The following is a 17,428-nucleotide window of genomic DNA, read 5'->3' as shown; positions in this document are numbered from 1 at the left end:
GCGTGTGTTTGTTGCTGTTGACCTTGGGTTTGGGGTCCTGCCATGCTTAGTGTAGGCGATATGAGCACCAGCACAACTCAAGAACGACGGGGTGGATCGGTTCGAATCTTAACTGTTCCGCCGGTGACCGTGAACACGATAGACAACAAACTTATATCAGCACAGCTGTGATGCGCGTGCACGGAAGATTCAGATTTCTTCAGAGGATATGTAGGAACGCGTCACGAGGAGGCACGTGCGTGGCACGGAACGACACATAACAGAACAGCACAATGTAATACCTCACGGCAACAAGCACAACACAATATACCTCACGGCAACAAGCACAACACATCTCACAGCAACAACCACAACACAATATACCTCACGGCAACAAGCACAACATATCTCACGGCAACAACAAGCACAACATATCTCACGGCAACAAGCACAACGCAACGCACCAATAAGCACAACACAATATCATACTTAACACCATCAAGCACAAAACAGTACAATGCCTCATACCAATACGTACAACACAGCACAATTATCTCACACCAGCACCACATAATACATCACACCAACATGAGCAACACAGTGCAGTACCGTAACTCACACCAACAAGCACAACACAGCACAGCGCAATATAATACATAACAACCAACAAGCACAACACAGCACAATATGATACCTCATACCAACAAGCACAACACAGCACAATATGATACCTTACACCAACAAGCACAACACAACACAATGTAATACCAACAAACACCCATACTCCCCTCCCTGTCTCACTGTCGATGTCAGTGTTGGTGCTTGTGTATTATGTGATCAGGATATCCACAAGAACATGAAGAAACTTGGAAAAAGCAGATGTAAACAGCAGTGTCCTTTTCCTTGGCTACAGATGCTTTCACACAGCTGAGCTGAGCTTATGTCATCACTGACTACACAAACTGACAAATTTGTTCCGAAATTATCAGGATTCTTTATTGGTAAATCCACAAGTTATTGAAAAAAAAGCAAAAAAAAAAAAAGCAACAGATCTGACAAATGCAGCAACTGTAAAAAGCAACGGAAAAACAGCTATGGATAAATAATTTTTTTTAAAAAGCCGCCAAAAATCAGAGAGAGAGAGAGAGAGAGAGAGAGAGAGAGAGAGAAGCTTGAGCAAGCGAGCGAAGGAGAAAGAGAGAGAGAGAGGGAGAGAGAGAGAGAGAGGGTTGAACGAGCGAGCAAACGAGAGAGAGAGAGACAGACAGACAGACAGACAGAGAGACTACTGCAACTCATATAACGTTCACGCGGTTCAGTACAAGTTGCACTCCGATTTTGTGTCGGATGCATTTAATGCAAGTCTGTTTAAACAACAACACACACACACACACACACACACAAATTTCAACTGATGATGTCATCAGTCGTCATGGAGAATTGACGTAAGCTTCCGCGTCAGCAGCTATCAGATCACATAAGAGTTTCTCGTTGAACGGGTCTTTCATGTAGAAATGGCCTCCTGCGACCTGTTTCACCCTGAATTCACCAGTCGTCATAGTCTTCCAACCTGCAGCCACACACACGCACGCACACACACACACACAGCCACAAAAAAGAGAGTGAAGAAACATTCAAGAAAACCAAATAATGAAGCAGACGAAGCAATTAGACAAACAAGCACATTATAAGTAAATCGGTAAGGTAACAATTAAAGGACATGCATAAATGAATCAGTGAATGACCAAACCAATCAATTAATCAAAACAAGTGTAATATTACAAATGAAATTAAGAGAGTAATCAGTTAACAAAGAAGAACATGCATAGATAAATAAGAAATGGAAAACGACTATATGAGGGAAATCATGATAATAACAATAGCAATAATAATCACAATAATGATGATACTAATACTAATGATGATGATTATGGTGACAATGATAACAATAACAATGGTGATAATAATATTATAATAATGATAATAATAATGATGATGATGATGATGATAAGAGTTGCAGTGGTAGTAGTATAATGATTAAAATGAGTATCATATTACATTCTATTGCAATACATTCTAATGCACTGTAACGCACTGTATTGTAACGTAATATGTTGTGTTATATTATATTGTATTGTATTGTATCATATTGTATTGTATTGTATTGTATACCTTGTATGTCGAAAGGGTCGTCCTCCAAAGCCTCCAACACGGTGACGGGACAGGGGAGGGGTGTGGCCTTCAAGCGACACGGTATGTCATAGCTGTCATCACACACACACATACACACACGCGCGCGCGCAATCACGTTAACACACGCACACACACACACGTATACACATACACACACACGCGCGCGCGCACGCGCACAGATAGACACGTAAACACAGACACACACGTACGCGCGCGCGCGCACACACACACACAATCTTTTCAAAGTACTTCAAGGGGAAAAATTCTAAATTGAATAATGCAATCATACTCGACCACCCACTCATATAGCGATATATAACTTATCAATATGTACTTCATCGTTAGAGCTTATGGAACTAGGTATTACTTTTGATTATCTTCCTCATTATTTCCGGTATTGTGATTAATATAGCTCTGCCTTAACGTCTGTGCCTCAGTAATACTTTTGGCTAATGACTGTACTATGAATTCCTTAGACAATAAAGCAGCAACAAAGTAGTGTACTTTACCCATATCTGTTAAAAACAACAACAAAAAACGCACTTTATTTTTTTTCTCAATTCATCAAATGACTTACAATGAAAGAGAAAATGTCTTTCATTATCAACCTTATATGAGCACAAAAGGCATGGCGATTCTTTGGATGTTCCAGGTTGAAATAATCTTTTGTTTGCATGGAAGCCCCAAATGTTTCCAAGCGAAATCTTGCTAAATTCATTCTGTGCCATTCATTTGTAACAAATGTTAAATACCTTTCCGCATGAAATATGCTTTTGAATGTGAAAAACCGACTGTATTTTTCTTGACTTTCACATATCTGAATGCCAGTTCTGTCTATAAAAAAAAAGAAAGAAAGAAAAAAAAAGCATATATAGCGCAGTAACCCCATTCTAGATGGGGCTCATCGCGCTTTACCATGAAATACACAAATTTAAGAATAAGTCACATAAAAACTATGTACAAAAAAGTACACACAAGTCGGTCTTCAAATTCTGATATGAACTGTTGTTCACTTGATATTTCCTGACACATCCATACTATTCCAAAGCCATGTACACACAAAACCTTTTCAACCTTACAAGCCCGGTTTTCTTTATCTAGTTCCATATGTAACAACAGCGTGTGGACTTTTCTATACGTTATACGATATCTGCTTGAAAAAAAGGGGGAGGGGGGGCACATGACAGACATACACATAATACGTCGGTAGAGAGAGAGAGAGACAGACAGACAGACGGACGTACTGATATACTCACACGATCTGGTCCACTAAGGTGAGGTCGGCCCGAAATGCAGGTAAATAGATGGCCAGCAGTTCTCGGTTTTCCAGTACGTTGCTCGTTATACAGCCTGACACCACACACACACACACACACACACATACAGGCACATATAAACAAACGGACGCACACGCAAGCACACATACACTAACGCACACACACATACAAACACACGCACATACACAAACATAAATACATACCCATACGAATGCACGCACACACACATGCACGCAGACACGGACGCAAATACACGCACACACGAAAATACACGTACACAAACACGGGACGCGCGCGCGCACACACACACACACACATACACAGTCTAACATCACTGATAGTGAAAAGACGCTAAACTAAAGGACGAACACACATACACACAAATACGCGCGCACACAGTTTCAGTGACGGAAGTAGAAAAGAAGAGCACGTGCGTGCGTGCGTTCTTTCGTGTGTGTGTGTGTGTGTGTGTGTGTGTGTGTGTGTGTGTGTGTGTGTGTGTGTGTACAAAGACAGTAAGACAATACAGAAAGAAAAACAGAAAGGAAACTGAGGGTTAATCAACAACAACAACAACAACAAACAGAAAAACAAAACGAAACAGTATCAGTGTCAGTAGCTCAAGGAGGCGTCACTGCGTTCGGACAAATCCATATACGCTACACCACATCTGCCTTGCAGTTGCTTGAACAGCAGCGTAACCCAACGTGCTGTCAGGCCTTGACAGAGAGAAAAGAAGATGATGCTGATAATACTAATACTAATAGTAACAGTAATAAATAAAAATAAGATAAAAAAACAATAATGCTGATGGATAAGCAAATAAGCAAAGAAATGTAAAACACACACACACACACACACACACACACACACACACACACACACACACACAACGGATATGCAACAAACACGCATTTTCAAAGAAATGAATGCACAAACTAATACACACAAACGTAAACGAAACAACAAAACATTACCAAGCTTCTTCAGTTCTTTGACAAGAGATTCCTCGTCCATGCTCTTGTAGTCTTTCTTTGGCCTTCTCTTTAGTGTCGTCGACTGTTACGAAAAAAAAAAAAAAAGAATTAAATAAACAAAGAAAGAAAGAAGGAAGGAAGGCAGGAAGGAAGGAAGGAAGGAAGAAAGGACGAATACCACGACAAGTCGGTAAGAAGCTGGATGAAGAGGAAGATGGAAAGAGAGGAACAATCCCACAAGGCTAACTGATAAAGAAAAAAGGAGAGATAAAAACATGGGAGTAGTTCTCCACATCCCCTTGTTTACCTGTGAGAGTGACTTGCCCCCAAAATGGAAGAAAAAGAAACAGAAGTAGAACACAAAAAAATGGAGAAGTATATGAATTGATGTAAAAACAAACGAAAAACCATTTGGTTGTTACTGACTGATGAAGAAAACAGGGAATGAGAGAGAGAGAGAGAGAGAGAGAGAGAGAGAGAGAGAGAGAGAGAGAGAGAGAGCTTGTATTCCAGGTTCGTGTGCATAAGAACGTTCCCCCACCCCTCCTCTCCCAGTGCGCCCCCTTCTCTCTCTCTCTCTCTCTCTCTCTCTCTCTCACACACACATTAAAGACAATAAATAAATGAATAAATAAATGACGCTAGTCATTCCAATGAGACAATAAACCGAGATCCCGTGTATAGCATGAATTTAGCTCACGTAAAAGAGCCCACGGCAACAAAAGGGTTGTCCTTGGTAAGAATGTGTAGAAAGATCTACTACGATAGGAAAACAAATAAAACTGCTGAAATAAGAAGAAAAAAGAAAGGATGGCGCTCTCAGTGCAAGATTCTTCTTCTTTCTCCCATTAGATGAGCAGCCCGGTATCCTCGATGAAGGCTGCCGTCCGTCGCAGCTCCTCCAGGGTGCCGTACAGCTTGGCTTCCACTGCTGTCGGTGTTGGCCAGTACTTCCTCCTGGATGCTGCATGCGTCGTACAGTCTTGAAGGATGTGGTCGGTTGTCATTGGTCCCTCACCACAAGGGCACTCTCCACTCTGTCCAATGCCAAATTTCGTGTGCATGTGGTGGAGCAGGCGGTTGTGTCCAGTCCTCAGGCGGAAGATCTTGACCTGTTCCCGTCATTCCAGCAAATGGTATCTGTCTTCTGGGTTATATTTGGGGTGCTGGAGGCGCCACTTTATTCCTTGTTGTACCTTGATGATTGTCTTGATTTCATCGTATGACACCAGTTTGTGGGCCTGCTCCTTCTGTGCACCGTCTTTTACCAGAATGTCCAATTTTTCGCTGCCCCTGATGCCAGTGTGCTGGTACCCATTGTATCACCACTTTCTCCACTCTGGCACTCAGGGCAACAAGGGCTGAAGTGAGATGGTTCTGTTCTTTGCAGCGGGAGTTCTTGAGGGCTTGGAGCACGGAGAGAGCGTCTGAGAACACCACCACCTGCCCTGTTGTTCTTGTGGAGTTCTGCGAGACTGTTGTGGCTGCCTCACAGAGGGCTTCTCGCTCAGCTCGGAAGTAGGTGGAGTATTTTCCTGTTGGGATTGCAATTTCTTCATCTCCGTCTTTGTATCGGAAGAAGATTCCAGCTCCACCATCCCTCGTTGCTTCTGTGGCGGAGCCATCTGTAAAGACATGGATCCAGTCTTCCTGGGGGTACTGGTTGCAGATGTACTCCATGGCTAGGGCCTTCCTTTGGGTGTCTGTGTTCCTCTCTTCTCCACTCCGGGAATGGTGGTGACGACTGTAGGGAACACCCGCCTCTTCCAAGATGAGTGGGTGACATTTGCCGGGATAGGCTTTGCTTCGTGTTCCATCAAGACTGGGGTTTGTCTTTCAAGGCGTCTTGACTGGTGGATGAAGCTGCCTCTTTTCAGCCGGCTCTTGGTGGGTCTGCTCATTCTGTTGTTCACTGGATGGTTTTCAAGGCGTCTGAATTTTGCTGCATGGATGAGGATCTTTGTGTCCCTTCTGTCCTCCAGTGACTGAAGCCCAGTGGTCTCCTCCATCTTCAGGATTGGGGTGGATCTCATGGCGGCAGTTATGACACGCTGAGCTTGGTTTTGTATCTTGTTGAGATGGTCGAGGTTAGACTTTGCAGCTGATGCCCATGCTGATGTCCCGTACTCTACAGGTCGGACTCTCCCCGTATAGAGTCTCTTCAGGATACGTTCATCAGCCCCCCAGTCCGTCCCTACAAGTTTCTTCATGATCGCCAGTCTTAGCTTGGCCCTGCTACAGCATCTGGGTCTTAGCTTGGCCCTGCTACAGCATCTGGGTCTTAGCTTGGCCCTGCTACAGCATCTGGGTCTTAGCTTGGCCCTGCTACAGCATCTGGTGATCTGCTGTTTCCAAGTGAGCCTGCGGTCAAAGGTCACTCCCAGGTAGGTAGGTGTGGGTTCCTCTGCAAGCTTTTGGTTGTTCAGTGTCAACTTTGCCTCTTGCTTCTTGCTGGATATGCTGAAGACTGTGTAGGTTGTTTTGCTTGAGTTGACAGAGACAAGCCATTCCTTGGTCCAGCTGCTAATCTTGTTGAGCGCAGTCTGGAGACGTACCTGTGCTGTAGTGGTGTACACTCCAATGCACCAGAGTACCAGGTCATCTGCGTATATCGTTCCTCTGACCCCTCTTGGCAGTTCTCTGACGATGTCATCTATGAAGATGAGGAACAGCGTTGGCGAAAGGACTCCTCCTTGTGGTACTCCCTGTCTCATCACCTTCTTCTTGCTCTTCTGGCCCTGAATATTGACTCGGGCTTGGCGGTTGTGTAGGTACTGGCTGATCCAGGTGTACATCCTCCCAGACACACCACATCGCCGTAGTTTGAGCCTGAGTCCGTCCTTCCAGACTTTGTCGAACGCCTTCTCCAAGTCAATCCAGACAGAAAGCGTGTTCTCCTTTTCTTGGAATGTGTCCTCAATGCTTTGAGTGATGAATGTGGTCTGGTCTTCTGTTGAACTATGTTGGCGGAAATCTGCCTGTTCAGGGCTCAGCAGCTGATACTCCCCAAGGTGCCAGACAAGCCTAGTGTTGACAAGTCTCTCCATCAGCTTTCTTAAGCAGCTTGTATGGCTGATGGGTCTGTAGCTGTCAGCCTTCGACTTGTCCTTTCCCTTTTTGTGAATGGGGATCATGTCTGCTCCCCTCCAGCACTGTGGGACTGATCCTATCTTCCAGCTGGAGTTGAAGATTGTTAAAAGGACTGTCTCGCTCTTCATCCCAAGATGCAGAATCATTTCATTTGTGATTACGTCTGGTCCAGGTGACTTCTTCAGGTTGAGGCTCTGCAACGCCTCCTCCAGCTCTTTCTCTGTGAAAGCTGAGGTCATGACTTCCTCTTGGGGCTCTTTCTCATGAAGTTCACCTTGGGCCCTGTGCACTGCAGCTCTATGTTCAGGAGGGACTTCCAGATTGCTGATGATTTCATAGAAATCTATGAAGTGGTCTGCTGCTTTCTTTCCAGAGAGGTAATTTCCATTCTCTTGTATTGTTATTGTGGTGTGACGTGTTGTTTCGTTGCTGAGGGTTCTAGCCAGTTTCCACAGCTTGCTGCCATCCTGGTCGAGATTTAGGCTTTCAGTTTTCTCTTGCCGCTTTTTCTTGCAGCTTGTGTGCAGGACAGCTTGTATCTGGCAGTTACTTCCTTCAGCGCTATGTTGTTATCCAGTGATGGCTGCTTTTCTGCTCAGTCCCTGGCTTCTGTAACAGCATCTTCCAGATTTTGGAGTTCCCCCGTCCAGTATGGCTTGTAGTCTTTGCGTGCTACTCTTGGGATGGATTCTATAGCAGCTTTCAAGACGGCCTTTGTGAAGTCTTGAACCATCTTGTTTGAGTCCTTCTGCCTGATGCTGATTGGCTATGTGTATGTATCTGTGAGGGTCTCAAAGAGAGTCCAGTCCGCCTTTCTGTAATTCCAGCGGGGAAAACACTTTGCTTGAGGAGCCTGCAAGTTGAGGTTGATAGAGAGTTTTACGGGTTTGTGGTCACTTCCTCCCAAGCTGGTTGAGGACTGTTCTTGTGGTCCTGACGAACAGGTCGTTGGTGACGAACGCTAGATCTGATGTTGATGTGGTCATCCAGCGTCTAGAGTAGAAGGTGGGTTCATCATCTTCTTGGTTGATGAGATGAAGATGTGTGTCAATCTCCCAATCCTCAACTTCTTCGCCTCTCCTGTCCGTCTCCTCATAGCCCCATCTCTCTGAGTGACTGTTGAAATCTCCCACCACCACACAGTTGTTGTCTGGGATGTTCATGAATGTGAGGGAAAGATCACGATCTTGAGGGCAATAGACACTGTAGATCCTGAGGTTGTGTTCTTTAAAGACTATATCAACCCCTTGGATTTCTGCCTGTTGATTGGTGTTGATCTTGAGTTCAGTGTAGGAGAGCAGCCCGAATTTCACACAGAGAAATCTGTTGCGACAAAATGAGTAATACAATACAATACAATACAGTACGATACGATACACTCACATGAGGTGGAGACTCCCCAGACACATACACGTGAGCCGGTCCCAAGCCGTAGTCTGCCCTTAAAGTCGCTGCCACCTCCTGACACAGCAAGGCCCCGAGACTGCAGGGAAGGGAAAAAAGACAAACAAACAACAACAGAAAGTGATGTCATGTTTTGGGTTTGGTTTTTTGTTTGTTTCATTCTTTCTTTCTTTGTTTCTTTTAACTTGTTTATTTTGTCTGTCTGTTCATGAGCTCTTCATATTCTATGACAAATACAGCACAAAGAGAGAGACAGGGGAGGGAGAGAGAGAGGGGGGAGAGAGGGAGAGAGAGAGAGAGAGGGGGGAAGAGAGAGAGGGAGAGAAGGATTGGGAGAGAGAGAGAGGGAATGGGATTGAGAAAGAGAGAGTGAGAGAAAGAGAGAGGGGGGTGAGAGAGAGGGGAGAGAGAGTGAGAGAGAGAGAAAGGATTGAGAGAAAGATAGAGGGAATGGGATTGAGAGAGAGAGAGAGAGAGAGAGAGAGACAGACAGACAGACAGACAGAGAGAGAGGGAGAGAGAGAGGGTGGAGGTGGGGAATGGGTAGAGGGTTATGATCTCAAACTGAGTTCTGATAGTGCCGCTCAGGACGTTTGGAATCCAAATGCAGCGAACAACACAAGACCACTTGGTGATCTGCACACACACACACACACACACACACACACACACACACACACACACAGATTGGGGAAATTTCCCCACCTGCAAAACTGCAAAGCACAATACAGCCGATACAGGCTCCACGTACCAGCTGCGTTTCAGCCATCAACGGTCAGTGCCGTTGCGACACGAGGTTTGTTTTTTTTTTTGGATAGGGTTAAGACATGACATGAATAACATTCCCTTCTCCCTTCTTCCACGACGTTACCCGAGTGTATGGCATGATTAAATATTCATGGTATGTAGGAGATAACGAAGATTATCTTTATATCATTGTGGGGTATTTGTCACCGTGACCGCCAACGTTGTTCGTTTCATGCTTCTATGACGTTTTCCTCGCTTCCTATCCACTTGCAGGTAATTCAAAATAACGAACACAAAAGAAACGCATATGCATGAATGCATGAGGCATGAGTGAAGAATGGATAGATAAGGAACAGGGGAGAGCAGGACATAATCTGACATATATTAAGATGAACAGCACATAAAACATTTATGAGATTTTTTTTTAAGATATGAGACTGGAACATTAAGTTGTGTGTGCATATCTCCGCATAATAAAGGCATTTTCTTACATATTATAAAAAAATCCCCCAAACTGCAGTTGTTTTCTCCTTTTTTTCTGTTTATTATAAATGCCACGACTACCTTGCTGAACACGGACTAAAACCCTTTTGATCACATTTGATATACTGAGTACAGACTTAACAAAACATGTCGACTAAATGTTCCAATTTCTCATTGCATAAATAGCCTACAAGGTAGTATCAAAGAGTTTAAAAAAAAAAAAAGAGCCAGTTTTGCACAACGTACTGAAGAGTCGCATGCTCATGATCACACTTGCAGCGCAAAAACTTTTTGACGACCTGTCGTGCTAAAACTGCTTAAAATAAAAGTGAACTTTAAACAAAATATTGTTTATAAGACATTAGTAAGGAGAGACAGAGATACGGATACGGGTTGTTTATTCAGTAAAGGCCATGGCCCCTCATGAAGGGGGGGGGGGGTACAGTGAACCAACATTCAAAATCAAAATCTTACAAATTACAAAAGTAAATGATAAACTGCAAATGATAATCCACAAATCTGATAATGCAAAACTAATAATAATTAACTATATAATACACTGCGAAACTTAAAAGCCTTATGTAAGTAAATAGCAAACTGTTTTATAATAGTTTCGTTCGTTGATGACATAAGCATAGCAAGTCGAAATAAAGTAGGGTGTCTATAATATTTTTGTGGAATCCACTCATGTCTAAGGTCATTCAATGCAGGGCAACACAACACAAAGTGAAGTTCGGTTTCTTCAGCACGTCTGCATAAAGGGCAACTAGGATCAGAGACACTGGACTTTCGATAACGATAATGATGAAGAAATATGTCGGAAATTCCTAATTTGATATGTATGTTTCAAATACTTATCTATTTTCATTGACGGATAAGTAGGAATAGAGTGCATAGAAATGAACTGTCTGTAAAACTCAAATATATCGCTATCTTGAACATGATAAGACCATTCTTGCCATCTACAGTCAATTAATCTTGTTCCGAGTGCACTAATAAATCCCTCAATGTCCCCTACCCCCTGCTGTAACCAAACATAACCAAATCCCAGTTCATATAATCTAACCTTCAAATCTAAATCATAATCTAAATGCTTTTTTCGGCAACCTTCAATCTTCCATTTGTGTTATTTTCAACCAATAGCGAATACATCTTACTGTGGAATTGAGATATATCGGATATCTTTTGTTATTCAGCCTTGATAATTATGACCCTCACTGTGGGGTGGGCTGTTCTTCTCCCTCTTCTTCTTCTGCTGGCAGTTCCCGCCTTAACTCATATGTCAGTGGGCTTCCACCAGGACCGTGTAGTAGGTAGCCATACTCCGTGTTCAGGGGTTGTGCATGCTTTATGCTAGTGTTTCCATAACCCACCGAACGGTGATATGGAATTCTGGGCCTTCAGTAACGTACGCTTACACAATCAATCTTCTGGACGCGTATGCAAACGAAGAGGAGGTACTGGCATGTCTGTACATCTGCTGACCTGGGAGATCGAAAAAGACAATCTCCACCCTTTAAATAACTACCCCTTTCACCGCCGATGTCGCATTTCAGCACCGGCAAGTTGAGCACCGATGTCACTGAAATGCGACTAGATCACGAGTTTACCACGAACCTACTGCTCTCAATTTTCGCTGGTAGGATAGGCCATATTTCGTACGCGTCAGCTGTTCTTAGACGCCATCTTTTCAGTTCTTCTGGCGCCATAGAGAGTTGCGCTCTGAACAGACATTCAGTGAAACGGTCCCAATAGCCGCCGTGACCAGGACTGGTACTCGGGACCCTAATACTAGGTTGGGGTGTAAGCCCAAAGGAACTGGACTGACAGCAACTTAACCTGTCACCGCCATCTGACCACTTTCATATTCTTTGTAATTTCCTCCTTGAAAAACTGAAACAGAAACTGTATTACCAAGTGAGGAAATGTTACGTCTGTCCGAGTGTGTATATGTGCGTGCCTGAAATCTGACTGAATGACACAGGAAACGAATGATGAGCACCCAATGGCAGCCGTCAGTCGGCTTTACCCAGGTAGGCAGCCTGTTGAGCAAATGACCCCGCTTAGAGCTTGGTCTCCGACGGGGGACTGGCGCGATTTAAGTATCCAAATCAAATCAAATCAAATGTCAAGGCATGGTGTTCACCTTGGTTTGTGATATTTTCACTGCGTGAGGGCGAAGGAGTGTTCCGATAAATGTTGGTTAAATATACTGCTTCTGTACATTTCCCCCCAATATATAAATCACTCTCTGTATTGTCTCCAAGAGAGTAGGCTACAATACGGTATTGAGAAATCAGGGATGACTGAATCCATTTAGCATTATACTCCATGGTGAAAACAGTGATGCTGGTTTTTATTTTTTATTTTTTTTAAACTCTCTCTCTCTCTCTCTCGTTATTCAGCAAAATGCCATTGCAATTTCTTGAGCGTTCACATTACAAATGCTCATTCTGTAATTATGTACAGCAAAATCAAACGAAAACCAAATACGCGCCATGTGTTACAGGTATCTGTTATAATGATGTTGATGTGATTCTTGCAAATATATACATACATACATACATACATACATATATATATATATATATATATATATATATATATATATATATATATATGTCATCGACTATGAACTCGTGGTATGATGATGTTGTATAACATTTGAAGAAAAAAAAAAACCCTCTGCAAGTTAAACAACAAAGAAAGGAAGACAGAAACAAACAGTAGGGTTTAAACAAGCCATGTTTGTTGCCCTCCCCATGCTCTTTGTGTGTGTTTCTGTGCTTTTGCTAAGTTGTTTCTTTGAATACGAATTATTTAAAGCAAAGGAAAAGACATAAACCAGAAAACCCCATCACCTGTGGCCGAAGAAGAAGAACGGCTTGTCGGAGCAGCGGGAGTGGACGGCGGCAGCGATGACGTCTGCCACGTGACGGGCGGAGAAGCTGCAGTCCTCCTTGTAGCGGTTGTCTCTCCCCGCCAGCGTCACGCCTAGCACTGCACGTGACACATCACGCTTTACCGTGCGCGTCACCACTGCACCGCATTCTTTTACTTTTTGGTCAGTCACCACCACGGTCACAGTGCCACCCTTGTCATTTACCACCACGTTCACCCAGTCAGTCACCACCACGTTCATTCTGTCACTCACCACCACGTTCATTCTGTCAGTCAGTCACCACGTTCACCCTGTCAGTCACTCACCACCACGTTCCCCTGTCAGTCAGTCACCACGTTCATTCTGTCAGTCAGTCACCACCGCATTCACCATGTCAGTCAGTCACCACCACATTCACCCTGTCAGTCAGTCACCACCACATTCACCCTGTCAGTCAGTCACCACCACATTCACCCTGTCAGTCAGTCACCACGTTCATTCTGTCAGTCAGTCACCACCACATTCACCCTGTCAGTCAGTCACCACCACATTCACCCTGTCAGTCAGTCACCACCACATTCATTCTTTCAGTCAGTCACCACGTTCCCCTGCCAGTCAGTCACCACCACGTTCCCTCTGTCAGTCAGTCACCACCACGTTCATTCTGTCAGTCACCACCACGTTCACCCTGTCAGTCAGTCACCACGTTCACCCTGTCAGTTAGTCACCATGTTCACCCTGTCAGTCAGTCACCACCACGTTCACCCTGTCAGTCACCACCACGTTCACCCTGTCAGGCACAATGTTCACCCTGTCAATCAGTCACCACGTTCACCCTGTCAGTCAGTCAGTCACCACCATGTTCACCCGGTCAGTCACCATCATGTTCACCCGGTCAGTCACCACCACGTTCACCCGGTCAGTCACCACCATGTTCACACTGTCAGTCACCACCACGTTCACCCTGTCAGTCACCCCCACGTTCACCCTGTCAGCCACACTATCCCCGGGGACGTGCGATACATACTGAAGAGAAGACTGAGAGAGGAGCAGAAAGTCTGTGTGTGGACAGCAACTGGACGACACACACACACACACACACACAACGAAAAAAAACAACAAGAAAACAACAACAGCGAACAAAAAAACAAAACCCTGATCACCCTACGTAACGGTTCCCATTACGTGCATATTCCATGGTAATTCTAACAGTTTCAGTTTCACTTTCAAGGAGGCGTCAATACGTGTGGACTGATCCATTTACTCTTCAACACATCCGCTTACAAAACGTAAGCAGAAGCCTGACATACACATGTACCCAACGCACTGGTCAGGCCTTAACTACCAAATTCTGAAAATAGAATGCAAGTGCAAATCTGCATCTTTAGCCTTTCTTATCTAAACGAAACTACCTGAAACCCTTACGTGCTAGAATTTCCCGCCCGCCAACATCATTAACATGACTAGAGTTGAGCTGAGATCAATGATCAGTTAGTTTTTGCTCTGTGGGTCAATTTGTTTTTGGTTTGCTTGCTTGTTTGTTCGCTTTTTCGTTTGCTGTGGTTCGTGTCTGTGGTTAAAGAATAAACACACATTCAACGTGTGCTGGCAGCAGTTTGGGCCAGCGTGTGAACGCCGAGCCCCCAGCCCCAGCCCAAGGGAAACAAATGAGCCGGACTTTGGCTTCCGGCCGTTGGAGACGACAGGTCAGCAGCTTGTCCGTCATGGTGATGTCACACACACACTGATCTTCCGTACACAGGGGGCCTCCTTTCTGCTTGGTGTCGTCCTGCGTAGTGTTCAGAATGCGTTGTTGAGTTTTATCTATCTTGATATCGTTAAAAATTGTTTTTAATTCAAAAGAAAGAAAGAAAATGATAACCACATCTCACAGCCATACTACCACCTTAAAGACCCACAGCTCACAGCCAGACAACAGTCTGAAATGGACACAAATCTTAAAGCCAGACCACCACCTTATGGCCCACTTCTCATGGGCAGACCACCACCTTCAATTTCAAGTCACAAGACAAGGCAAAGCAAGACAAAAAGTTGATTTCTTGTGCCCCCTGGGGGCATTGAAACATTACATACTTCTTTTATACATGCCATACAAACAAAAACAGTGATGTCAAAACAGAAATAAGAAAAGAAAAAAGCCCATTCTTGTAAACACGCGATTAAACATTAATAAGTATTTTTTCCTTAGTCCTTAACAGCATTCTTATCTATATCAACAGACATAACTTCATAGAGAAGACCTGCAAATAGAAGAAACAGATGATTTAAGTTTTAGCAATATTCTTTTTTTTTTCTTTTCGAAAACAATAAGTGGAATTTGATGGAGTTTGGCGGGTTCTATAATATATAGATAAACATTTGATCTGACTCTTAAAAAAAAAGAAAAAAGAAAAAGAAAAGAAAAGCACACACAAATAGTGGAACTCATCAGCAATGTCGTTTGTGGAACAATTGTCACAGGTTCTATTGTTTCTGGGTAAACTGTCGAAGAACTGTTTGTTAACAGACACAGCATTTTTGGTTGTTCTAAACTTCACTAACTGGATTACACAGTTATTTTGTTTCTAGGTAAATTGTCGAAGAACTGTTTGTTAACAGACAAAGCATTCTTGGTTGTTCTAAACTTAGCTAACTGTATTACACAGTTATTTGGCAACATAATGAAATAAATTCCATGATGTGGAATCAAGCAATACAGAACAGACAGCCGTAACCTGTACACATACATATCTAAAAATCAATATGCAGGAAGAAGCATTTACAAGGTAAGACATTCTATGCCCCTGGAAAAATATAGTACAGAAAATACAACTAAAACTTGGTATTGGAGCAGCAGGCAACACGTTGCCAGTGCACATGTATCAGCAAAGTACATAACTCTTTCATCCAGGAAGATACTTGAACCAGTTGAAGAAAGTGAGTCTGATGGCCTACAATGGTCGAGAAAGTCCATGTCTGGGATCAGTTCCGTGATGCCAAGTTCTTTGTTGTGGGTGTTGATGGCCCACCCGGATTGTCGGACCGCCGACACGCGTAACACTAAACTTGTTACGATTTACTGTGATGTATCAAACACTCGGCTCCCAAAATCACTACCATCGAAAGTCCCCCAAAAAGCATATCATGATTTTTGTTGTTGTTAGTCTTGGTAAAAAAACAACAAAAAACCAAAAACAACAACCAAAAACAACAACAACAACAACAACAACAAAAAAAAACACCACACACACAAAGAAAACAACACACAAAACTGTACACGAAGGCAGGGTCAGAGCCTTTGATTGATCAACCACAGAAGTGTTCTGTAGGCTACATCTGGAAAACAAATGATGGAAGATATGGGAGTCACCAAGCCTGTAAAACAGTATACAAAATGGATTTCCACCCTGGTATATTCGTAAAAAAAAAGGATGGATAATTTCGCATCTGCATAATTACATTAACACTGAACTGAACACTGAAAAGATGCCCTCACAAGATTCTAATTCCCGGTTTGCCTGTTCAACAGTCTGCAGAAAACTGGGCGCAAAAGCAGGATACCTGTTTGTTCAGCTGCCATGACGAAGGAAGGAAGCTATTAACAACATTCAGAACCTCATTTGGCCGTTGCTGCTGGAGCAGACTTCTACAAGGACTGGAAGTATCGAGCATCTTCCAAGCAAGGATGGGTGAGATCACTGAAGACTTGCCTGGAGTTGTCGGTATCACTGACGACGTCTTCATCCACAGCAAAGATAAGGAGCAGCGCAACAGAAACAAGGACTCGCAGAAAAAGCCAAAGAATCTGGACAGGTATTCAATTCAGTGAAATGTTACATTCGACAGCCATAAACTTCTTTCTTCAGCGACACCTACTCCAAAGAAGGAATCAAACCTGAACCGGCCAAGATCCACCACATTCAAAACAACCCCGTTCCAGAAAACAAAGAAGAGTTGCAAAAACGAATTCTATGCTGATGAATATGGGAGTGTTAACATATAATAATTTTTGTAGAAATGAAAAAGACACGATCCTACATTATCCGTGGGAATGTAATCATGTACAAGAGTTTTGGACAGAATTTGTACGATACTTTAAAGAAAAATGTCCAAAAACTGTGATATACTTGTTCTCAACCACGAGTTGATGCTTTTTGGGTGCGACAATAAAGCAAAAACTGATGGTTGTTTCTCACACACTGATTCTTCATATACAAATTCTTTATATACAAATAAAGTAAACCCAGCAATACAAATGTTCATAAAAGATCTTAAAAAGGCATATGAAATTGACAAATATGTTTGTGAAATATCTATGGAATATAACAAAATTAATTTGTGCAGGAATCGGCACCATACATACACATTGTACAAGTCTAAAATCTGTGCCACTGAGA

The 17,428-nt window shown here is 43.3% G+C and overlaps 1 protein-coding gene across 1 annotated transcript; it reads right to left on the bottom strand.

Moving 5' to 3' along the window:
- Positions 1–1,409: 1,409 nt before the first annotated feature.
- LOC143294172 (S-acyl fatty acid synthase thioesterase, medium chain-like) lies at positions 1,410–14,778 on the bottom strand. Its single transcript, XM_076605603.1, has 7 exons — positions 14,625–14,778; positions 13,012–13,150; positions 8,900–8,999; positions 4,427–4,508; positions 3,429–3,522; positions 2,152–2,243; positions 1,410–1,549 (listed from the first exon to the last, which is right to left on the bottom strand). The coding sequence occupies exons 1-7, from the start codon at positions 14,755–14,757 to the stop codon at positions 1,410–1,412; spliced, it is 780 nt and encodes a 259-aa protein (XP_076461718.1). The 5' UTR covers positions 14,758–14,778.
- Positions 14,779–17,428: the final 2,650 nt, after the last annotated feature.

Source organism: Babylonia areolata, chromosome 19 (assembly GCF_041734735.1).
Source record: "Babylonia areolata isolate BAREFJ2019XMU chromosome 19, ASM4173473v1, whole genome shotgun sequence".
Lineage (NCBI taxonomy): Eukaryota > Metazoa > Mollusca > Gastropoda > Neogastropoda > Buccinidae > Babylonia > Babylonia areolata.
The sequence above is the reverse complement of the archived record's forward strand: the minus strand, read 5'-3'. Positions and strand labels throughout refer to the sequence as shown.